Genomic DNA, 24,497 nt, shown 5'->3' on the forward strand with positions numbered 1-24,497 from the left:
TATGCCAAAACCGAGGGGCTTCTGAATTGGGTAATCGCCCAATTTGCCACTCTTCCTCCATTCCTCGTGTCACTCGAATCGAATGATTTACTGTGCTTTTATTACCTTCTGACGACAATCGCGTGAGATCTATAGTGATCTTATCCATCGAAATTGCTTATAAATTATCCAATAAAATTTTCTTGTCAAGTTGGTTTTCTTTACTTTTTTTAGATTTCAAAAATGATATATAGTTCTTAATAACATGTGAGCAATGCTTTGCGTCATTCGGAAAATAAATCTGCAAGTTAGATTCAATCCAATACACGTTATTTCCAATCCCCTTAGAGCCGGTCCACACGGCGCGTTGCGTCAGCGTTGCGTCGACGTTGCGCTGTGGGTGCGTCGTTTTACATACTAATAATCATAGTGTTCACACGGTGCGCGCGTCGACGCAGCGCACCGTGTGAACACCCATCTGAGGATGACTAGACATGTGTTCAGTGGATCTACCACTAGCCCATTACCAGGGCCCTATCTCAGATGAGAGGTATACGTCAGGGTCTCTTATTTATCATGCCCTTCAAACTGCAAGTTGTATGAACCTATACATAATCCTATACTATAACATTCCAAATAAATATATTTTTTTTAAATTTTACGTCACTTTAAAATACCTATAGGGTCTAAATTCCTACTTCTGTACGAAAATCTTCGATAGGTACAGGTCTGTGAGGTAAATCAAAATTTTAATCACGAAACGGAAAAACTACATTTAAATAAATTGGAAAACTGCAACATGTAGCGACATCTAGTACACATATAAGTACTTATAAATAGTCGGGCTACCATAGGTTACTATACTCTTTGGGGTTACCTGTAACGGTTAAGCTCAAGATGTAAAAAAATACTTTCACTTCAATAATACTTAATTATAAAAAATGAGGAATTTATTTACATAGACATAAAACTACAATAAAATTACTACGAATATCTGTTTTATACTTAGTAGAATTTTAAATTAGATACTGACAACATTAATCTTACGTCAATAAAGTGTGACAGGTGACTTTGATTTCAAAATTCAAATTCGTAAACGGCGTTGTTTACTAATACTTTGTCGCGAAAATTACATTAACGTGTATAACTTTTATTAAAAAATGAATAGTTTGAGTAGCATTGGTGATGAAGAGTTCATTTCGTTTCTACATGATTTGGGCGTGGAGACGTACAATAAGTCTTTTGAATGGATGTTAAGTGATCAGGAGTTTGGTGATGTCTTACGATGGTTTTATAAAAATTTAGACCAGAATAATGCTTTGAGTGCTCGCGAAGAATGCAGGTATTTATTGTAAACTTCAATTTCACAAAAGTTTTGCCGGAAAGAAATGTTATAGGTATATGGGCGGCAAGACCTTTTATAATATATAATATTAATTATTATCATGTTAATTTTGATTGTCAATGTGGAATTAATATTTAGATTAAAATATGGACGACTTCCGGTAGTACTTCAAAACACTTTGTTAGTCATACCAAATAAATTATATGAATTGTAATAATATTAAAATATTTATTCTCGTATTTTTAAAACAATATTTTAAATATAGTGTTATTTTATTAATAGTCAAATTTATTGTGAATCACGTCACTTGTTATAACAAAACAAGTGATGTGAGAGGGTAGTTCTTACGCTGTTTGTCACTCGAGTAGTATTTAAGTCCACGCGCTGGTAGAGCGTGATTCATTCGCATTTAGTCAGTCGTGTAAGCCATTACTCTGCCCGAATTGTAAATAAAAGTGAATAAAAGTAATTCTCATATTAAAGTAGTTTCGTTCAGTTTATTAATAAAGTGCGGTAGTGGGATATCGCCGACAGGTACCTACTGGTCTTTACTAAGTATCTTAAACTTGAAATTTTATAAATACAAATACTAAGACTTATTCTCTACTAGTGCGTCTTTTACCAGTCAGAGACATCAAATATCATTGGTCGGTGGAGCATGTTCCATGCGTTCTCTAGTTGTAGGGAGTGACCCGTGCCCAGCTTTGGGACAAGAGTTACCACCAAGTAAAAGTGGTGAGTCCTTGTGACTCGACCGTGGCACTACATCATTCCTGATTATCTTATAAGATTAGTCATGATGCTGTTCCACTTTGTAGTCTAATTGCATCCATTTAAATGAAAAGGATCCAGCACATACAAAGTGAGTTTCAGATATTCAACCTTTTCGAGTTAAAAATTGACATGTATGTGTGTTCTATTCATCCCTACTATAACTCCTCACCTAAAGGTTGTCTGGAAGAGATCGCTGGTTAGCGATCGCCTTTTGTATTGTCGTTTAAATTAGTTATCTATTTTTTATATGTATCTTCTTTTATTGGGTACAATACTCTTTATTGATTTGATTTGATTTGATTTGATGTATATTATTATTACATTCATAAGGGTTGGTAATAATATTTTGGATTTTTTTACGATACTAAATATTAAACAACAAAAATGTTTTAGTGTATGTAACAAATTTTTGTCATAATAGGGGTTGGATCAATTTCCATTAAGTTATTCAACTAGTATTTGTAAAAAGCAAAACATAGGCCTATTCACAACAAAATAAAGACCAAAATACCTGCTTATAATTACTAAATAAACTTTCCAGATATGCTGAAATTGAAAAAAAGGGAAATTTACTCTCTTCCGAAGATTTAGAAGCAACATTATGTTCGACACAGCAAGAGTACAGTGGTATTTGCATACCAGGGGACCAGGAAGCTGTAGAAGATATGAAATTGGACATGATGATGCTGAAAGAAAGGCTGGGTGTGTTGGAGAAACATGAACGGGTGTTGAATGACTTGCTCAAGCAAAATGAGTAAGATTATTAAAAATATATTTTATATTCTATATCTTAATTGGTATTGACTCATAAAATATCTGATTGTCAAGCTATATTAGTATTATTTTATGTGTGAAATGATGATTGCAATAGATAATATTTAATATTTCATTTTCTGGATTTTACCTCTGAATTGTATCCCGCAGGATCTGTCTGAAGAAAGGAGATCGAGCTACTCGCATGTTTTCATTAGACCAAATATTTTATTTATATGTATTTATATTTATACTAGCTGACCCGGCAAATGTTGTGTTGCCATATAAATAAAACAATGTTAATGGTGAACAACCCTTATCACTTAGGGGTATGAAAAATAGATAGTAGCCGATTCTCAGACCTACTGAATATGCATATAAAATTTGGTGAAAATCAGTAAAGCCATTTGGAGTATGGTAACTAACATTGTGATTTGTGACACGAGAATTTTATATATAAGATTAAACTATATAATTTATATGAAACAAATGTTCAACCTGAAACCAATCACAAATGCATTACTGTCCCGAGATCTAAGATAATCCCCTTGTATGAAAGACACCTGGCATTCACACTGTTCAAACACACAAATAAAAAAAAAGCTTTTGGTCTACAAACAATTTTAAAAAACAAAGTTTGTGCTACCACCTTTCAGTTTCACTACCGTCACTGATAAAAGCTTTCAAAGAACAAAGCAAGTAGGTAATCTCAAATATTTCAAAATGTCTACTTAAAAAATTTCAGGACAACAAAGCAAGAGTTGGACATGGAGATAATAAAGCTGACGGCGGCACAACATCAATGTGAAGAGGACGAGGCAGTTGCTGCCCAGGAGTGTCTCCAGCTGGCAAGGGATGTAGACTACATCACCACGGGGGTGGTGGATGTGGTGGCTGATACACTGAGTGTGTATGCCAGTTGTTGTAAGGATAAGGTAAAGAGGAATAATTATAATTTTTACATGATTTTGCATTAATGTAAGTTATAATAGGCAATAACATTCATCCAAAAACTTAATACTTATATGAAAATTAATATACATATTTCACATATTTATACTAGTTGACCCGGCAAATGTTGTATTGCCTTATAAATAAAAATGTTACGGGTGAACAACCCTTATGACTTAAGGATATGAAAAATAGATAGTAGCCGATTCTCAGACCTACTGAATATGCATATAAAATTTGGTGAAAATTGGTAAAGCCAGTTTCAGAGGAGTACAGTAACACGTGACACTAACATTGTGACATTAGAATTTTATATATAAGTATAAAGATGATATAAATATTTCGAATATCAAGTACATCAGTGAAGCGGTAACAGCTTCCCAGGGCAATAATAATGTATTATTGTGTTTTACTTTGAAGAATGTTTCATTGTCTATGTAGATGACATCCTATTACAAAATGGTGTATTTAAAAATACTTTAACCCTATTAAATGTCTAATTTTAGTTTCTACAATGCAATTGTAGATAGCCTGTCCACTTTAAAATTATTTGCATTGTTATTTTGTTATGTGCTGTAATTTTCCATTTTCATTACATTTGTAAGATGTATTAATAATAAAATACCACACTATCACGTTTCAGGAAAATGCCAAGAGGTTCCTAACCTTTGGTCCCTTTGACTCGTACAGGCAATCCCAAGCTTTGTTCAGGTCACATTTTGATCTCTACACAACCAAGAAGTTTGAGAAGAGGAGTGATGATGTGACTGAGGATGATCTACGCGCCGCTCTTATTGAAGCTAAGAGCATGGAAGGAAGGTACCTAATTTATATTTACAATATAAACTGGGTGGCTCACTGCCTATTGGCTACTCTTAAGGAAGGTATGTAGCTTGTGTTAACAGTAAGAGCTGGGTGGCTCTGTCAGGTCAAATGCTCATTAATCAAGTAGCAAGCATGCAGAAGGTGGTAGAATCTTTTGTGGTTCGACTCCGGCGGCACCACCGCCACATCTATTTCCACCTAATAACAGCAGTGTTAGGCGCTGCTGTGTTCCGGTTTGAAGGGTGTGGTAAGGTAAGACGGACTTTTCCGAGGCTTTTCCAGCTTAGTCCTCAGGGGTAGCGGCGCATCTGTGGCCGACCTCAGGTAGGAATATCTAATCCTATCTGGGGTTGATTACAGATGTCCATGAGCGGCAGTAGCCACTTACCATCAGGTGGACTGCATGCTCGTCTGCTACTCCTATATTATAAAAAAAAAGAAATGCAGACCAATTCATGATAAGTGGCTACAGCAACCCATGGCCCATACATTTATAATCAAACCTATTTAAGATTACATTCCTACCTAAGGTTGGACAGTGTTACTACTCTTGAGGATTAAGTAAGAACATATTGATTAAATATTTTTCCCTTATCGCACCCTTCAAAGCGGAACACACCATTATTAAAATTATTATTTTTAGGTGTGGCTATACTGCCTCCAGAGCTGCTGACTGAAATGACTTCTGGTGCACTGTTGTTGAACTTTTCATACTTTGTCACATTTGACTAATATTAACCTGTGGTCTTAACATCCCACCACCAACTTTAAGAACTTTATTGAAATTATTATTGATCATTGATTTAATTTTTATAACATTTATGTTAAAATTTTCATTCTTTCAACATGACTAATTTCATTTTTATAAACTATGTTGAACATGTAATCAATTGTTAATATAATTTATATAACATTTTCAGGCTATCAGAGGCTTTAAGCGCGTATATTGAATCGAAGTCGGTGCTGAGTGGCGAGCAGGCGAAACTAGCGCTTGTAAGCAACTATAATAATGTTCATCCGAGTCAGATTACGTAAGTACTGCATAATGAATCTTTATAATTGACCATTATGGTCTAATGCTCATAAGGTGGTAGAGACCTTTGTGGTTTGGCATCACTGCCACACCTATTTCTGCCTCATAACAGCAGCGTTAAACGTTGCTGCGTTCTGGTTTGACGGGCGTGGTAAGGGAGAAACACTTTTCCGAGGTGTTAAAGCTCCTGAGAGATAACTAAAGAATTATCATAAATGAATAAATCTGACTCCTTAAAAATATAGCCAAATCCCATGCACAATTTAGACAAACCTTACATTACATACTCACAGCATATTTTAATAGGAACAAAAAAAATTAAATTAATTTCAAAACAAAATATGAAATATATTACATAGGAAATATGAGATACATATATTACGCAGGCATATGAAAGGAAATGAAATATATTACTTTTGTTGGTTCATAGGGACAGTAATAAATTGTGAGTTACCATATTTTCCTTATATTACTTCTGCATATACAATGCAAAACACATATTTTGCAATTTTAATGTAATTAAAATAAAAAAGCAATTATGTCAGGGCTCAAATTATAATGATATTTGATATTTCAATGTTTCATTTCTTTCTGCATTAATATTTTATTGTATGAAGACCTAAAAGGTGAAAAGTACAGAAATATTGGTATGTTCTTACGATATTTTAATAAAATTAAACTTAAATGATGTTTGATATTCTATTTCAATACCTACATAGGATTTGACTCAATAGTGTGGAGTATGTTATGATGTTTATTGCTAGATGGCGCTGTATAACCTCTGAATCACGCTAACGATGTATACTTGTAGATGGTATAAGACTCTGAAGAACTCTGTGTACGCAAATTCGCGACTACTTGAAAAAGTAGTCGTGGCCACTAACCCAATTTTTTTGCTGAGTAAAAGGTGTAATATCCTTTTACTTGCGGAATTTACATAATGAGGTCTGAGGATCAGGGCAGTAGTATTTTAAGAAATTGTGGATATGAGATATAATGTATAATATGATATAATACATAGGCCATATACATGCTGTACCTACTACATCCCTTGATCTCACTTAGTCATATATATAGAGAATGTCTATAGATACTTATGAAGGTGAACCCTGCATAATTTGCATCCGGAGTTACCACCTCCTTACTTATTTTTGTCTAATAATTGCAGTGTTAAGCTCAGTTGTATTTTAGTTTGAGCTGATAAGTGGGAGACTCACTTATTACATGCACTTCAACTTAGAAATTCGCTCAACATTTTCAACCGAAAAAAAAGTAGTATGTATGTAACTACAATGTACATATTCCGTATATTAACGATTATGTAAGACAGATATATTAGAATCAGATATATGTAATACATCACAAATAATATTATCATGATTATTTTTTAATACATTGTAATTTTCCATGAATATCCAGAAAATATATCAGGTCGGGATAGTAATCTCTATTAATTAAATAAACTCAGTTTAGTGGTAATTTTCGAAAATAAAAGTCTATAATCTTTTGCAGGGATTTATGGAGAATTTAAATTGTTCTAAAATTTACATTAATTATTTACAATATTAACCTAATAAAAGATATACAAAAATAATATATAAATCTGGTAAATTATGTGTAACATGATAATGTTTCACATAATGCTAGCACTAAATACTTTTCGGTAAATGAGGTTTTTTTATTATCAGATATTAAACTATTTTCATTTCATTTCAAAATATTATTATAGACTGATTAACGACATAGTAGTAGTAAAAATTAGGAAGTTTTATTGGTAAAAACAGATTACAGAACCCAGACTACATAATTGTTTTTTCTTGCATTCCTTTTACAATTTATTTATTTGTTTATGAAAATTACATTATACCAGTGTCAAGGAAATATTAAAGTTAATAATAATAAGTGAATATTATAGTTAATGGTTATTTATTCATCTACCTTAACCAACTTCTTATAAAAAATATTGTTTGTGTGATTATCTCAAGCATGACTTAAAGTATAGTAGTTAGAGTCCTTTTTCCCGCTCTATAATAGAAATGTCGTATTTTGTAACATCATCCAGATAATATAATTTCTCCAGTTTAACTGCAGTTCTCACTATTTATGAAAAGTTACCTTGTCTGCTATATTATTCAGTTTATCCATATTACATATAGATGGCGCTGCTATTACTTGTCAAACGTCACACTTTTTACCACAACCGTCACTAGATGTCAGTGTATAAACCTCTAGCTCACGCTGTTGAGAACCTTTCGTAGCTACTATAAGTACCGGGGGCGGAGCTAAGCAATTCATACTTACCTGGCGTAGGGGACACCGTGATCAGGAAGGCGGTTCCCCCAGGGCGAGGCCTGTCCATTGCACTCCGGACGGGTTGACCCTTGCGATTATCCCTAATGCGGATAACTCGGACGCGTAATTTTTGGTAGTGGGGACTGCGTGCGCGCTGTCCCCTCCAGAATCTATGGGAAGATTGGGAAGGCGGCTCGAACGTTATCATTGTTTGGCCATGTCAATGTGCCGTTGCCGTCTTCCTTTATGTCGATATTGTTGATGATGTAATAATTTAATTTATCGCTTTACGCTGATTAATATATTATACACATAGAATATAATTTAATTTATCGCTGATTAATATATTATACACGTAGAATTTTATAAGTTTAATTTTAATTTAAATGATTTTCACATTATTATAGCATGAAAGGTTATATGCAAAATATTATTTGCAGGTGTAACTTAAGAATAATAATTTGATTTGATTAACACACCGTTATCTGTTTTATAATGTGTAAGCGAGAAACATATAAAAGAGTCTATTTTAGGGTAAAACTTATACGATATTATATAAAACTTATATAATTGTTCTACCACACCATGGCATAAGGTTTTGTGGTTAAAATAAAACTTAAATACAAAATAAAAGATAATAGTTACGTGCAGAGCTTACAACATAGTTTAAAGCTAAGTTATTCCACATGCACCGTCCCAGAAGGGGTGGGGAGCAGGGGTCATGCCCCCCCCCACCCAAAACCGTCAAGTCCGACTCGACTTGGCTAGTGGGATCATTTTTTTTTCGTGGGTAAACTGCATGGATTCCTATCTGCCGCGGGGGTAGCGAGAGGATATGCAGGACTTTATAATAAATACAAAAAAATGGTCTACTTTAACCAACTTTCCTGTCTAATATGAATTCAAAAAAATAAAATTAATAACATAAAAAAAAAATGTCTGTCCAATTTAAATTAAAATCTTATGCTGCGATCGCGCCTGCTATTCCAGGTCATGTCTAATGGAAGCCCAGAGCGCGTTGGAACTGCTGGAGCAAGAGGAGTCCATTCTAGAGCAGCAACTCCGCAGTGCCGCCCAGGACCTGGTGGAGAGACGTACTAGACTTGCAGTTGACAGCGCCACTACATCGGCTTTGGTGGTTCGACAGTGAGTATTATGATACTGGTTTTTGTGTGATGGTCACCAATGTCAAAAATGGACGGTCAGAAATGTCAGCTACATTTAATAAGCTAATATATAATTGTTCCTTTGATAAATTATTTTTTTTTGCTTACTAATATGAATTAAAAAGATGAATGTTTAATCTTCGTATTAAACTTTTATATATTGTCAATAAATATTTTTTTCTTCCTTTACTATTTGTTCATTTGGGAAAGATTAGTCTTTTCAAGTCACGCTTAAAAAGTTCTTCCAAAAACTTCTAAATTTTACACATATTTACAAACAAAATTATTTTATCACTATCTATTATTTTACATTACCAATACAAATTTATATTAACAAAATGTAAGCAAATAAATAAACCTTAAAATTAATTTCAGGCAGATTTCTAAAGATCTATCGTTCCTTCTGGACATAACGCAGCAAGCTCTAGCGGTGGATAGACTGGTGTATTGCGCTCTCAGACACGAACTGCGCTCTATGGAGGAGCTGTTACACTTCGCTTGTGATTTGCGGCTTTACGTGCTGGAAGATAGAGAGGCGGTGTCTAGTAGAGTTGTAAGTTAGTTTTATAGCTTTAATATATTACAATAAGAAGTCATATTTAATAACTATTTAATAATAAAATGTGGTTGCTATATTTCATTGGTTATATGATAAATAATGGATTTGTCATATAAAAAAGGCAAGTTTGTGGAAGTTTGTGTTTATAAACGTGTTTAAGATGTCTATTGGCCTCAGTGATCATTTACCATCAAGTGGACTGCATACTTCAATCTTATAAAAAAGCAGGCATTTCCCAATTCTATTAATTGTAATGTAGTACTTTTTTTGGATTTTTTTTCGTAAACTGAGATTGCTACCCTTTGATTCAAAGGGTGCTAATTCATTCTAGGGGGGTTACGTAGATGGCGTTGTGCAATCCCTTGAATCACGCTAACGAATGTACGACGTGGCTTGTATAAGTACTGGGCAGTTCGAAGGCGAAGGTGTTTATATGCGTTTGTCTAATTTTTGGCAACGTGACCACTTAACATACATTTTTTAGAAAAGTATAGGGCGTTATACCCCTGTGCTTAGAATTGTCTGTCATAAGTCATAAGGGTGATAGAATCCTTGTTGGACTGTGTTTAAATTTTACAAGGGTTCTATCACCTCACTATTACCCTTATACAGTCTTGCCATATCAGATTTGTAATATTACAGTGCACTGGTGTAAATTACAGTAGATCGGTAAGAAAATGTGAAGTAGCTACTTCACATCAGGTGGACTGCGTGCTCGTCTGCTACTCCTATATTATATAAAAATATATAAGATAACTTATAAGACCAGTTTTTTGATTTCATTAAATTATTTTTTTTATTTGAAGAATGTGTGACAAAATCAATTTGTTTCAATTTTCAGCAATCAATGAATGAAATTTGCCTGGAACACGACTCTACCGAGCGCGCTCTACAATCCTCGGACAGTTTGCTGAACGCTTTGTGTTCGATACTGAATGTAGAGTCCAAAGATGGTCTACTATTGGTGAAGAGTTATAATGATCTGGTGGGTAATATTCAGGAGTTGAAGAATAGCGTTCTTGAAGGATTTGCGGGGAAGGAAAGAATGTTGGAAGAATAGTAAGTATTTTGTGACATGGTTGAAATCGTAAGGGGTTTATAATGTTTTTTAGGACTCCAAAATTTCGGAATGTAGTATACGTTAGTTTTATCTTTAGCTGAAAGCTTGATTCAAATCGATACGGTAGTTCTATTATTACGTAATCTGCAGAATTTATTTTGAGTCCGATGGATACAAATAAAGATTTAAAAAAATTTAGGTGTCTATGAAGAATCGAACCCAGGGCCCTTTTTAACTCACTTGCATGATGACCGCTCCTCATTATCGGTCGTAAGCATATAAGACGAGAACAGAGAAAAGAGTATATTTATATGACATACTTTAATTCTGTTAGTAATATAAGTATCTAACAAGAATTTTACACTTTTACAGCAAAGCAGCAATACAACCTCTAACGAACTATGTGTTCGATGGGTGTACTAAGCAGCCGAACTGCTACGACAGGGGCTTGGCCAGTATGGCCCATTGTCTGCGAACTGAAGTGGACCGCGTAGACAAGTGTGTGCTCGAAGCTAGCGGTTTGTTCCTGGCTGTTAAGGTGAGGGTCGAATTTTCAGGATATTTATATAACATGCAAGTCAATGAGCTTGAAATTCATCTGATTGTAAGTGGTTACTGCAGCAAGATGGGACTTCATACCCACCGGTCTCTCATATGCCGCGTATGCGTTTGCAATATGGGGGGTGGGTAGGGATTATTCGGGTCTCGAGGGTACCCTCTTTGCCCGGGCAAATTCTCAAGGGGGTGAATACCCCCCGGATTGTTTTAATATGTTTCATAATAATATATTATTATTAATAATATCATAATATAATGAGACAAAATTAAAATTATACCAACCCCGCTGTTTAGATGGTTACTGCATAGATGTGTGATGAATTGCATATAGAATGAGTTCTCCCTGAAGGTGATCGCAGATGTATTTCTACTTTTAAAGATTAAGATAGTCGCCTCATATGTCAACCGGCGTCCACTTAAAAGTCCTTTTCCACTTTATTATGCTCTGTGCCGTGGATTATAAATATACACAAACAGAACCCAGAACAGAAATACAATGCATCGTTTAAATTCTTGGCTAACCTGGGATCGAATCTAAAACTACCTTGTTAAAAATGCGATGCGGATCGTAAATGCGGAGCGCGAAATTATATACAGCTCCATTCTTCAATTGAAGTTGATTACAGACGTTTATGTCACCACTTACCACTCAGTGTATTCTGTGCTTGTTGAATACTCACGTTTCATTCCTTAGACTACTTCAGAATTATATATTTTTAACAGAATGGTGACAAGCGCAACTTGAGGAAACTCTGGCAGTGGTTCCTGACAGACCCGGCGAAGCTATTTGCAGCCATTAAGAATGTGCAAACTAAGAGTTATACAAAATAAATGATAAGTAATATACTTTTAGTTTTTTTTATGAGACGGTTTTTCTCTTACATAAAGTATCATGAAACATGTACAACATTATTGTTATAAGCTAAAAAAATAAACTTCTATTGATCGTTACTATTATTAGCTAATTTATCTTCAGCTATAAGTAAAAGTAGTTGGGAAATATTTATACATACTTGACTTGACCGTGGTAGAGTCTGTTCGGGGGTACCACTACACCTATATAAAAATCCCGCTGTACTAAACTTGCGAATTTAAAGCTTCTATATTCTAAGGTAATTTTACATACTATTAGATTTATTGTTAACTACTGAACAAATGTGAATGAATAAATGATATGTATGAAAACATCTTGTTACAAAGTTGGTGAAAACAAACATATTTTTAAATTACATTATTTTATTGTAACTATAACTAATGAGAATATAAACAGATCTCCATAATAAATAAAATAATAAATCACAATACTCATACAGTCAGCAGTAGCGCAATTTTACAAGTTTTTTGGTTACATTCAATGATAATAAAACTAATTACAATTTTTACGTACTTTATAAATATAATTTAAAGAACAATATAATTATGTACACCATCATATCATTACGTACAAAATTTTGTTTTAATTTTACTCTGTATTTTGACAGCGTACAGGTAATAGATAACACAAAAATGTCGCTGCAGATAATCAAAAATATATTTTGAGCCGTATATTTCTGAAATGTACTTAAAAAATAAGAATATTTTTTAATCATATTTTTACTAATCTTTCGTTTAATTTATGATGGGCACAACAGTATAATGCTCTGTCTTAGTTTTCCAATATAAAATAATTTATTTCAACTGACAGGAATATCATTCACATACAAAAATATAATTAACAGACTAACATACATTTATATTTACATTCACAACCTTTTAGCACCATTGTAACAATGCTTTCTTCGCCTCTAAGAGAGTAGAGTTTGTTATTTTTGTATAACATTTAAATATTTCTAAAATGGACTTTACAGTAGTTATTTTCTTTTCCAAAGATATATGTCTGACACTTTAGTTCAGGAAAATTCAGCATAAATGACATTTTTAAATTCGACTGTGTTGCTTTATCGCCAAGATTTATTTGCGGCATTATATGACGCACACAGTTATATTTTAAAGTATAATACAATGGTCTATGTTACACACATTAAATTAGAATTCGAGCCAATTTTCATGCCTTTTTCTCGAAGTGATATCTAGAAATATTTAAAACTTAACCAGGATAATTAGTGAACCTACTAATCCTGGTACGTATGGTATGTACATTCACAGGATCCAGATCCTAGAAAATCCTGTTAAAATAAAGTAATGTAAACATTTATCCTTGGAGGATGTTTGACATAGATTTCAGTCCCAAGTGGGTCGTGGTATCTTCCTCAGTAACGTGTCTTCAGGGGAAATGTGGATGGGGTTGCTGAAGTCCAGTTCGATGTTCTCCGGTATAGAGTCCAGGTAGATTATGTGGTCGCGGTTTTTATCTGGAAGGTATGAGCTTTGTTATTTATTGCTTTATGAGTTATTACTATTACTACTACTATTAGCTTGACCTGTATGTAACAGAATCTTTTAACTTGATTTCACCCACTTTGAATGGTAAGTTCAATTCTAAATTTTTAATAATTATTAAGAACCGATGACAATACACGATTTTAATAGTTTGCCCCATTATAATAGTTTGCTAATTAGGAATCAGGATCATCAAGATTAACAATTTTACCGATTTATTTAAACGCCTTACAGAAAGTTCATGGCTAAGTTACTGTACGATAGATTGCAATAATAACTTTTTTGTATGATTAACTAAATAAGAGTTTTTTTTTTAATTTTTAAATTATGAATTATGTTTTTTACTACGACATATATGATTAACATCAGTTAGAATGGCCACGGATGTGTTGCTAAACTAGAAGACTAATTTAAAACTGCTCTTTTCTCCTTTTATCAAAACAGAACCATAGCAGCGTAAAATATTGCATAAACAGATGTGACGAAGGTATACTCCGCGTCAAACTGCTAGTCCACTCTGAAGTTGTTGCGAGCAGGTTTAGTCATACCATGTGTTATGGCGACGCGATTAATTTCTGTATTCAGATCGGACTAGCAGTTTTACGCGGACTATAGCTCAGATTTGAACTGCAATGATTTCTTTCAGCTTCAAACTTATTTACAGCAGGTAAACATAACCAATGACGACCCATGAATACTTGCTTACCTGTAAAGTTAAGCGTAGCAATAATCTGATCCAAGTGTTCTCTATCGAGCGCAGCCTTCACAGCGAGGCGGCCGCGCAGCACGCTGCGGCGGTGGCGGCGGGTGGCCGAGCGCCGCGACACCGTCACGCTCTCGTTGCGCGTCAGCAGCGGCAGCGTGAACGTGATCTCCGATAGCGGGGTGTTGTCGGGACCGAACTCCTGGAGGAGGAAAGAGATTGTTGGTAGGTAGCAATAATGTTTTGTTTATTTGTTCGCGTAGATTCCTTATTGGTTTACAGATAGTGTATTTCTATTGTAAAGTTTATTGTTATTATTCTATTATTCTACGTGCATGCAAACAAATGTTAACTTATAAACGACTAGTAGACGAAAATAAATATTACAGAAATATTACGTGATATAGCTACGCGCTAACCTATGAAGCTAAAAAATATACCACCCTAAAAACATTGTGTTACATCAGAACATGCAAGGTTATCTAAGTCTAAAAATATGTGTTACATTAGCGCGTAAATTCCCCCACACTAAAAATTCCTCTTGTTCTGGTTTTGAAAAGTGCCAAAAGAAATGTAAACTCAATATTTGAAGTCTCCACTTACTGCGGACAATCCGGCTCGAAGGACAAATTTTATCTATTATATTTAAACGGTATTTTATGACTTAACATACCAAGCACTTCCCACTAACGCAGTATGAAGCGTTCCTCTTCCCACAGGAAGTGCCCAGAGGGAACCAGCCTTCGTGTCCGTTGACTAAGTAAAACCGATGCGCCACTCGCTCGTCCTGGCACGCTACACGGCACGGTCTGTCGGGGTCCTCTGTAATTGTAATAAAGCTTAGAATTATGTGTTATTATAAATTAGGTAGGTGTTCATTATGGTTCGTGCGTTAATTCCATCTTACTTACCAAATTTAATTGTAAGTTATAATAGAAGAGCGATACTCATTACCTAAAAACCTTAAAAATACAGCAAAGGTTTATAAATTCATGCTTATTTTTGTATGAACGCCAAATAATCTGTTCTTGTGCTTTAGTCTGCCAGTTCGCCTGTTTGATGTTTGCACATATGGTAATTGGTGTCAAATGTGGCCATGACTATTTTACATTCGGTAGAATGATTAATGTGCATACTACTTGACATTTCTAACATACTTTACATTAAAAAAAACTATTATGCTTACCTAAAGCCGGAGATATTTGCATGCCAAGACCCGACAGTCTTCTAACTCTCTCCTTGTACTTCGAGCACACCATCGTAGCGTACTGGTACGGCGACTTCCGCTGAGCGCAACCCTGGATACAATATTTGTTTACGATTAATTGGGATCTGGCATTTTTATTTTAAATGGATATTTAGTGGATTGATATCGCTGGATAAATTTTTAAGCAATATCGTAGGAGTCTTTTCAAATTTTTCATTTATTACAAATTTATATGCGCTTCGTGGGTATTATATACATAGGAAATATTTTTTACGCCGAAAAGAAACACTATGGACTCAATCCTTATTTTATAATAGTGGCATTATTAAATACAGTCGACAGCATTCCGCCGTGTACGTGGAGCGCGTACGCGTCGGTCGGAGGCTACGATCGAACTGCCGGTGACACTAGCCGGCCGCCCCTCCAGTGCTCGGGGTTACGTCATCATGTCATGATGGTTCGATGTTCGTCAAGAGAGGGGAGTGGTAACAAATCACGTCTATTGTTTGGGTGGTTTCTTTTCAATGAAGGGTTTTACGAATCTGGTTATTTTGGTCTTGCAGAACCGGACGTAGATTAAGAGCCTTTATTTACGACAGGGAACCTTCAAAAGGTATTATGGTAACTAATGTGGGTTTTTTTTACCGGCCTAAAATTCCCCCTGTGGCCGTTATCTGTGCTTAGTGGAGAACTTCGGGATCTCTGGCGGAACACAACCGGAGTCCTCCAAGCACAATGCCCTATCAGGCAGTTTTACGCTCCTCCAGCACACCAGATGTTTACGACGGTATGCTACCACACGTCCTTCCCGCGGTCGCTTGCTGGAAGTTTCGACCTCCAACACTTGCCGCTCGCAACCCCGGAAGCCCCCCCTTTAGTCGCCTTTTATGACAGGCAGATGATACCGTAGCCCTATTCTGGTCCCGGCGCGATGCAGTGGTAGTGGTAGTGCTGGACAGGAGGATGTCTCACCAGGTCGGGTCTAGTGGCGTCGGGCCGGCACAGCTGTATGGAGGCGAGCGGGCGGGTGGCGGCCCGCACTGTGTGCTGGACAGGAGGATGTCTCACCAGGTCGGGTCTAGTGGCGTCGGGCCGGCACAGCTGTATGGAGGCGAGCGGGCGGGTGGCGGCCCGCACTGTGTGCTGGACAGGAGGATGTCTCACCAGGTCGGGTCTAGTGGCGTCGGGCCGGCACAGCTGTATGGAGGCGAGCGGGCGGGTGGCGGCCCGCACTGTGTGCTGGACAGGAGGATGTCTCACCAGGTCGGGTCTAGTGGCGTCGGGCCGGCACAGCTGTATGGAGGCGAGCGGGCGGGTGGCGGCCCGCACTGTGTGCTGGACAGGAGGATGTCTCACCAGGTCGGGTCTAGTGGCGTCGGGCCGGCACAGCTGTATGGAGGCGAGCGGGCGGGTGGCGGCCCGCACTGTGTGCTGGACAGGAGGATGTCTCACTAGGTCGGGTCTAGTGGCGTCGGGCCGGCACAGCTGTATGGAGGCGAGCGGGCGGGTGGCGGCCCGCACTGTGTGCTGGACAGGAGGATGTCTCACCAGGTCGGGTCTAGTGGCGTCGGGCCGGCACAGCTGTATGGAGGCGAGCGGGCGGGTGGCGGCCCGCACTGTGTGCTGGACAGGAGGATGTCTCACCAGGTCGGGTCTAGTGGCGTCGGGCCGGCACAGCTGTATGGAGGCGAGCGGGCGGGTGGCGGCCCGCACTGTGTGCTGGACAGGAGGATGTCTCACCAGGTCGGGTCTAGTGGCGTCGGGCCGGCACAGCTGTATGGAGGTGAGCGGGCGGGTGGCGGCCCGCACTGTGTGCTGGACAGGAGGATGTCTCACCAGGTCGGGTCTAGTGGCGTCGGGCCGGCACAGCTGTATGGAGGCGAGCGGGCGGGTGGCGGCCCGCACTGTGTGCTGGACAGGAGGATGTCTCACCAGGTCGGGTCTAGTGGCGTCGGGCCGGCACAGCTGTATGGAGGCGAGCGGGCGGGTGGCGGCCCGCACTGTGTGCTGGACAGGAGGATGTCTCACCAGGTCGGGTCTAGTGGCGTCGGGCCGGCACAGCTGTATGGAGGCGAGCGGGCGGGTGGCGGCCCGCACTGTGTGCTGGACAGGAGGATGTCTCACCAGGTCGGGTCTAGTGGCGTCGGGCCGGCACAGCTGTATGGAGGCGAGCGGGCGGGTGGCGGCCCGCACTGTGTGCTGGACAGGAGGATGTCTCACCAGGTCGGGTCTAGTGGCGTCGGGCCGGCACAGCTGTATGGAGGCGAGCGGGCGGGTGGCGGCCCGCACTGTGTGCTGGACAGGAGGATGTCTCACCAGGTCGGGTCTAGTGGCGTCGGGCCGGCACAGCTGTATGGAGGCGAGCGGGCGGGTGGCGGCCCGCACTGTGTGCTGGACAGGAGGATGTCTCACCAGGTCGGGTCTAGTGGCGTCGGGCCGGCACAGCTGTATGGAGGCGAGCGGGCGGGTGGCGGCCCGCACTGTGTGCTGGACAGGAGGATGTCTCACCAGGTCGGGTCTAGTGGCGTCGGGCCGGCACAGCTGTATGGAGGCGAGCGGGCGGGTGGCGGCCCGCACTGTGTGCTGGACAGGAGGATGTCTCACCAGGTCGGGTCTAGTGGCGTCGGGCCGGCACAGCTGTATGGAGGCGAGCGGGCGGGTGGCGGCCCGCACTGTGTGCTGGACAGGAGGATGTCTCACCAGGTCGGGTCTAGTGGCGTCGGGCCGGCACAGCTGTATGGAGGCGAGCGGGCGGGTGGCGGCCCGCACTGTGTGCTGGACAGGAGGATGTCTCACCAGGTCGGGTCTAGTGGCGTCGGGCCGGCACAGCTGTATGGAGGCGAGCGGGCGGGTGGCGGCCCGCACTGTGTGCTGGACAGGAGGATGTCTCACCAGGTCGGGTCTAGTGGCGTCGGGCCGGCACAGCTGTATGGAGGCGAGCGGGCGGGTGGCGGCCCGCACTGTGTGCTGGACAGGAGGATGTCTCACCAGGTCGGGTCTAGTGGCGTCGGGCCGGCACAGCTGTATGGAGGCGAGCGGGCGGGTGGCGGCCCGCACTGTGTGCTGGACAGGAGGATGTCTCACCAGGTCGGGTCTAGTGGCGTCGGGCCGGCACAGCTGTATGGAGGCGAGCGGGCGGGTGGCGGCCCGCACTGTGTGCTGGACAGGAGGATGTCTCACCAGGTCGGGTCTAGTGGCGTCGGGCCGGCACAGCTGTATGGAGGCGAGCGGGCGGGTGGCGGCCCGCACTGTGTGCTGGACAGGAGGATGTCTCACCAGGTCGGGTCTAGTGGCGTCGGGCCGGCACAGCTGTATGGAGGCGAGCGGGCGGGTGGCGGCCCGCACGAGGCGCACGCCGGCGCCGGGCGCGATGCAGTGGTAGTGGCAGCCGCTGGTGGGCCGCCACTGGCTGTCCGCCGCTCGACGCCAGGTGCCCGAAGACTTTGTTCTAAAATCGAAATTAAAAGTCTTGGATCGCTCAGTTTAGTTCGCAGCTCCTAAATGAACTACTTCGCATCTTACTTCGTCAACTTCCAGCTGCTTAACGAGCAAAATCTTCAGATTAATGATCGGCGGGAACATAGTTGCCAACGTTATATGAAAAAATATGTATTTTCTTCAATAGGAGGCTTTTTCTTTAATTTGGCATTTATCATTATTTTCAAGAAATTGATCCTTATAAGCGACACTATCCGATGATGGAATAATACAGGCGTTTGTTTCTTTTTTCAAAATGAACTCGTTTGATTCCCGACTAGGAAAACAGATTTTTCAAAAATTTAGTGAAGCAGTTTTAAGTTTTTAATAAAATCGCCCTCGTTACTCCTTTCAGTATTTTTCCGCTAACCCTTATAGTTTCGGATTTAGACCTAAAGACCCATTTGAAAAATTCACCCTGTTTGTAATAATAATAGGAAGCACTCACGTGCTATGTGGTGTAGCTGTCTGCAGTTGTAACGCTTCCCACTCACAATCGCTTGGTCGTAATGAGAATTCTGTGTCTGTGCTCACCGAACATGCAAATTTCTGGAAGAAAGAAGAAATTAAGATTATGGAATAACATGGCTGAAATTGTACAAAATGCAATAAACTCTTGGTATTGCCCGTGTGGACATAAATTAAGAGATAGGAGATCGAGAAAAAACAGAGACGCTACAAGTCAAAGAAGTCATACAGAAGAGAACAGAAAAAGAAGAATTACCTGACAGACCCCAGAGATACAGAACATGGGGGATATCCGCGAACAAGCAGTTCCATCGGGCAGGGTCCAGCCGCGAGACTTGTACCCTCCGCCCCTCGTGTCGCACCACACTGCGCACGCGCTGCTTACATCTGAAAAACGTACATGTATCTTGAAGTAAAAGTTCTACGACTTTTGGCTTGTTTGTCTGACACATTCTTCACAGTTCACACATATTTTACCTTACCTCGTCAAAGTTTTGGAAAATTTGATAATTTACTTTTGGATGGATTTGAAACATGCAGAGTATACAACTTAGTTTGAAGGGTGTGCTTAGTCTCTCTGTCTTACACGGCGCACTAACTTAGACCTCAGGGGTAGCTTCGCATTGTGGCAGACCCTTAAATCAGTTGGAGTTTTGAAGACTGAGTAAGTATTCATACCTTCAGCGTCTATTCTTTGTAAGCCAGTTCCAATCAAATCCGGATCCACATCTCTGGCTCTGGAGCAGATCTGGTCAGCAAATTCTCTGACTGTCATTCTGGGAACGTTTCCGCACTGTACAAAACAAACAAGAATTATTGAACAAATGTATGAAATTGAATTCAACTTGTTTTGGTAATTATGTTGTAAATTACCTGGTGTGCGTGACAGGATTGGTATTTTTTGTCGTATCCAATACAGTAACTGTTGTCGTGTCTGAAAAATATAGGGTTATAATTTAATCAATTTAAAAATTCAAAGATTTACTTTAATTTCGATTCTTATCTTTAATATGATCCTCATATTATGTAATTCTTTAATGAGGCTCCTAACCTAAATGATTCTTCATCGGTAGTTGTTTTTGCCTGAACATCTTATCCTGTTTATTTCATGTCATTTTTATAACCTGACCTGACCTATCCCATATCCTTGATATCCCATTCCCCTGACTCTAAGCATTCTTCGGCATAACAGTGCTAGGGGCTATGTGACACTAATGCGCAAACCGCCCAGCGCTTCTCTCTCCCCCGGCACGCTGCACACAGTTCCCTGTCCCCTCCCCCTCACCGTCACCCCGGCGCGCTGGACACAGTCCCCTGTCCTCTCCCTCAGCGTCCCCCGCCCCGCGCTACACACAGTTCCCTCCCCCCCTCACCGTGGGCGGTTGCACCGGCGCGTGGCGAGCGCGACGCCGGCGGCGGCGGGCGCGAGCGCGTCGTCGAGCAGGCAGGCCGACGCGCACTCCGACCAGCGCGACCAGCGGCCCCACGACCCGCGCTTCACTGTTGACCCGGCGCGCTCCACGCATTCTCCGCCGCGACAATACTGGGGACAATATAACATTATTATTGTTTTTAGAAGCTTGAAGCAGCAAATGAGCTTAGTGAATATTGCCAACCGCGTACATTCACAGCAGACTCGAAATACGATAGAGGTTTTACGTGAAAGTGATAAAATGCGTCGTGACTTCTGTGAACTAAAATAGTTGCCTAATATGATAATCAGTCACTATCCACACCTGTCCAGCGAAACACAGGAACTTCTGCACACTACAAATATGAATTACTGTGTAATGAATTCTATCCCTGTTTTCCTTTGATACTTCCTCCTCTATAATAATATATAATCTTATGCTTTTTCAGTAAGTGCAATCGGATTTTTAATTTATGACTGTCTCATCTCTACAAATCGGTTTCATCCCCACTTTCTTTTGCTACTTCATCCATCTCTATTCTCTCTTTTAACCTTGTTCCAACTTCACTTCAACCGTACCCCTCGATTTTTACCTCTTTGGAAGTATGGGAATTTTAAAAGTGTAAAGATATTTGTAACTACCCCACAATGCTTAAATTCAAATCAAGTCGATGTAAGAATAAGATTATTGATTTGGGCTGCTAAATCTACTTTTTAATGTGGCTCAGAAACTTAAATCAGAAACGTCGCCAAAAAAGAACTTCGTTCATGGGTGACGAATAGATGTAATCGTTTTGCTTAAGGGATATTTACCATGTCATCACCACATCTCGTTCCTTCCAAAGCCGGGTGCGATGTCCACGTGTATCTTTCCCTTTGACAATGGAGATCTCTGCAAATGTCTTCTAAGTTTTGGGCGCCTGAATGCCGACTTCCACGCCCATATTTGAGCATACCTGAAATTTAAGAGGTCCAATAAACGTAACTGAAGGTAGTGTCAGTTTAGAAGATGTCGCTTTGCAATATCAAGATGTATCCAAATACTTACATTGTTGATCAGCATCGAACCGTTCTCCAGGGAGGATGCCTTCAGCGCTGTGATCCAACTGACCTGCAGAGTTGCCATGATCCAGCAGACACCGAGATTGGACGGTACTGTAATAGATAGATAAACACTTTAGACATAAATAAATATACTCCTGTTGAACTTGATAAAAGGTAAATGTCCATTAGTGTCTAAAACTTGCAACAAATCACATTTGAACAAGATTTTTAAGTAAACAGAATAGTTGTTTATACCAAATAATACGTTTTCCACAAAATGTGTCTTCTAAAAGGTGTAATGACATACATTCTACCTGTTTTCCTAAAATGGCTACCGCCAATTACTGATGAGCATATTGAAAGGCAGACGTTACTTGACGTACGTGGAGCAATAGTAAAAGTCGTGAACATCCAAAAATGGAACTTTCTAGGTCGTCTCGAATTGCAAGAAACATGGACATGAACCAGACCAAAGACCAAGATGACCCTGGTTGTGATCATACGCTTGCTTATCTTCCACATACTACTGAAAATAGTATTTTGAATAGTATGTGGTTGCCAATGAATTTGACAAACAATTGGGTGCCACTGGAAAATACCAATTCTTCATCAGTGGTCTAGTGGACGTTATCAAGATACAAGATACTTACTCAAGGAATTTCTGTAAATAGTTTCTGCTGCATTCTGACCAGGTGATCTTCCCGCTGCCGAGGGTGGGGCTCATTATGTAGGCGCTGGGATCACAGCCGTTGTCTGCTAGAGGCCCGTCATGCCGCATACCTAAACTGTAAGAGAATTAAAATTCGTTTTTTTCTGACAATTCTGACAAAAAAGTAGGTATTTTAAAAAAAATATAACTCACTTATGTCCAATCTCATGCGCGACCACATAAACGCTTTCGAAGTGTCTCCCTTCGTTGACTGTACAACTGCTGGTCACTGTGCACATGCCGGCTACCGGAGCAAGACCTGAAAACATCGGATAATATTAATCATTCGTTGAAAAGTTCTATGCTGAGTACATTCGTCATTAATAACGTACCGTTCTATCAGGAGGATCTTTAATTAGAATAAGAAGACTTTTAAATTCTAAGCATTCGTTTTAAGATTTCAGAATTTTGGATATTTTACGAAGAATTTACTTATATACGTTTCCTCACAACAATTTGTTATACTTTTTAGTCTCTTAAGTAATTATCCACCAAGTTACTCAGATTCAAAGATTCTTTTGTGTTGTAATTTTATCAAACCAGTGATCTGTGTCTCTTGAGAAAGTACCTTAACTAATACTGTCATTAGTATAATAAGTGTGATATTAAACAACAAATGACGAGTCATTTTGCGACAGATCATTTATATTGCCATAAATAGGTACGTAATGTGACGAAAATGAGAGCGTTGATAATCTGTAATGAATTGCTATTATCGTATTGAAGTATTTATGAAATTCTTTAGTATAGAAATAAAACAAATATTTAAAACGTTAACACAAAAAGTTCCTTTACTAAATCAAGAATTCTGCAGGAAATAAGAGATATTTTACTGAATGAAACATCAATTTTATGGTCGTTAAAACTTACCAACAACTTGGCTGCTCACTTTGCCGTTTTTATTTACGACATACAAATCCAATCCAGTTAAAATCAATGCGTGATCCCAATGCAACGGATCATTATCTCCCGGTGGGTTTTCAAGGCGTTGCCACGTACAGAAATTACTTAAAAATCTATCAATATCATGAGGTCTCTTCAAATTCACAGGATCTTCGTGTAAAATTTCTAATCTCTTTAAAATAAAATTCACTGGTCTCCCCAAACTGGGATCATGGTATATTAGTTGTACTGCATTTATCATAGCTAATACAAATCTCACTAATTCTCTTTCGGTATCTTTTGGAAAATTGACAGTCATATGTTTGTACAAATCTCTATCTACGAATACGGCAGTTTCTACAAAGATTGCGGGTAATATAGCTCTTTTTTGCCGTGTTTGTTTTGTAATTAATTTCTTAACGGTATCTCCGATTGTCTTATTCTTATTAACTAAATTTTCTTTTAGTATATCTAAGTTAGTGCCTTTATTTTCTTCTAAGTGTACGTCTCGTTTTCTTCTATGTTTTGTCCATATCCTTAAAGGTTCTGATGTTACTTCATTGATATTAACTTTTTCCACACATACATCACCATTCTCATCGTTGTTTCCCTGTGTTGTATCATCTATATGTCTTTTAACTACCACGTGGTGCTTAAAGTCATCATTGTGAAATCTATCCGGTAGTGGATGTATAAAATAGTAACTGTCATTTGATTTGACTAGCCCTCTCTGAAAATAATATACATTTATGTACATTTTACTTCATGGCGTATTGCTAATGAATCTAATTAACTGATTCCGTAGATTGTACGTACAAAGTTTAACTACAAACATAATGTATTTGTTATTTTTACAATGTGAATTAAAAAGAAAAATTCCCATATTATTATCACTTAAAGAACAATGGTTTACATACAAATG

General features: G+C 39.3%; 2 protein-coding genes and 1 non-coding gene across 3 annotated transcripts in view; 2 read left to right on the forward strand and 1 right to left on the reverse strand.

Moving 5' to 3' along the window:
- The first annotated feature begins 1,039 nt into the window (after window positions 1-1,039).
- Window positions 1,040-12,141, forward strand: LOC140752180 (augmin complex subunit dgt3). Its single transcript, XM_073086386.1, has 10 exons — window positions 1,040-1,321; window positions 2,640-2,852; window positions 3,597-3,786; window positions 4,446-4,621; window positions 5,548-5,658; window positions 8,943-9,098; window positions 9,494-9,671; window positions 10,519-10,736; window positions 11,110-11,275; window positions 12,019-12,141. The coding sequence occupies exons 1-10, from the start codon at window positions 1,140-1,142 to the stop codon at window positions 12,124-12,126; spliced, it is 1,698 nt and encodes a 565-aa protein (XP_072942487.1). The 5' UTR covers window positions 1,040-1,139; the 3' UTR covers window positions 12,127-12,141.
- LOC140752623 (U1 spliceosomal RNA) lies at window positions 7,954-8,116 on the forward strand. The gene has a single exon (XR_012103444.1). It is a non-coding gene; the product is annotated as a U1 spliceosomal RNA (small nuclear RNA).
- A 1,127-nt stretch (window positions 12,142-13,268) lies between the features above and the next one.
- stl (ADAMTS metallopeptidase stall) overlaps window positions 13,269-24,497 on the reverse strand; it is a 50,392-nt gene continuing 39,163 nt past the window's right edge. Inside the window, exons 4-18 of the mRNA XM_073086387.1 lie at window positions 23,564-24,305; window positions 22,847-22,952; window positions 22,635-22,769; window positions 21,989-22,095; window positions 21,754-21,896; window positions 20,903-21,072; window positions 20,403-20,463; window positions 20,208-20,322; window positions 19,786-19,916; window positions 19,510-19,610; window positions 18,861-19,032; window positions 15,564-15,675; window positions 15,051-15,199; window positions 14,381-14,579; window positions 13,269-13,646 (exon numbers count right to left, since the gene is read on the reverse strand). Of these exons, the coding sequence (XP_072942488.1) occupies window positions 13,516-13,646; window positions 14,381-14,579; window positions 15,051-15,199; window positions 15,564-15,675; window positions 18,861-19,032; window positions 19,510-19,610; window positions 19,786-19,916; window positions 20,208-20,322; window positions 20,403-20,463; window positions 20,903-21,072; window positions 21,754-21,896; window positions 21,989-22,095; window positions 22,635-22,769; window positions 22,847-22,952; window positions 23,564-24,305 (2,574 nt within the window). The 3' untranslated portion in view covers window positions 13,269-13,515. The remainder of the gene's footprint in view (window positions 13,647-14,380; window positions 14,580-15,050; window positions 15,200-15,563; window positions 15,676-18,860; window positions 19,033-19,509; window positions 19,611-19,785; window positions 19,917-20,207; window positions 20,323-20,402; window positions 20,464-20,902; window positions 21,073-21,753; window positions 21,897-21,988; window positions 22,096-22,634; window positions 22,770-22,846; window positions 22,953-23,563; window positions 24,306-24,497) is intronic.

Source organism: Epargyreus clarus, unplaced genomic scaffold (genome assembly GCF_041222505.1).
Source record: "Epargyreus clarus isolate Ecla_fem2 unplaced genomic scaffold, WU_Ecla_fem_2.2 ptg000024l, whole genome shotgun sequence".
Taxonomy (NCBI): Eukaryota; Metazoa; Arthropoda; class Insecta; order Lepidoptera; family Hesperiidae; genus Epargyreus; species Epargyreus clarus.

Bases quoted from the DNA above. Each gene is read 5' to 3' on its own strand.
- LOC140752180 (XM_073086386.1), top strand. From the start codon at position 1,140: ATGAATAGTTTGAGTAGCATTGGTGATGAAGAGTTCATTTCGTTTCTA. The intron at 4,622-5,547 runs GTACCTAATTTA...TAACATTTTCAG, and splicing joins GCTAAGAGCATGGAAGGAAG to GCTATCAGAGGCTTTAAGCG. The intron at 9,099-9,493 runs GTGAGTATTATG...AATTAATTTCAG, and splicing joins TCGGCTTTGGTGGTTCGACA to GCAGATTTCTAAAGATCTAT.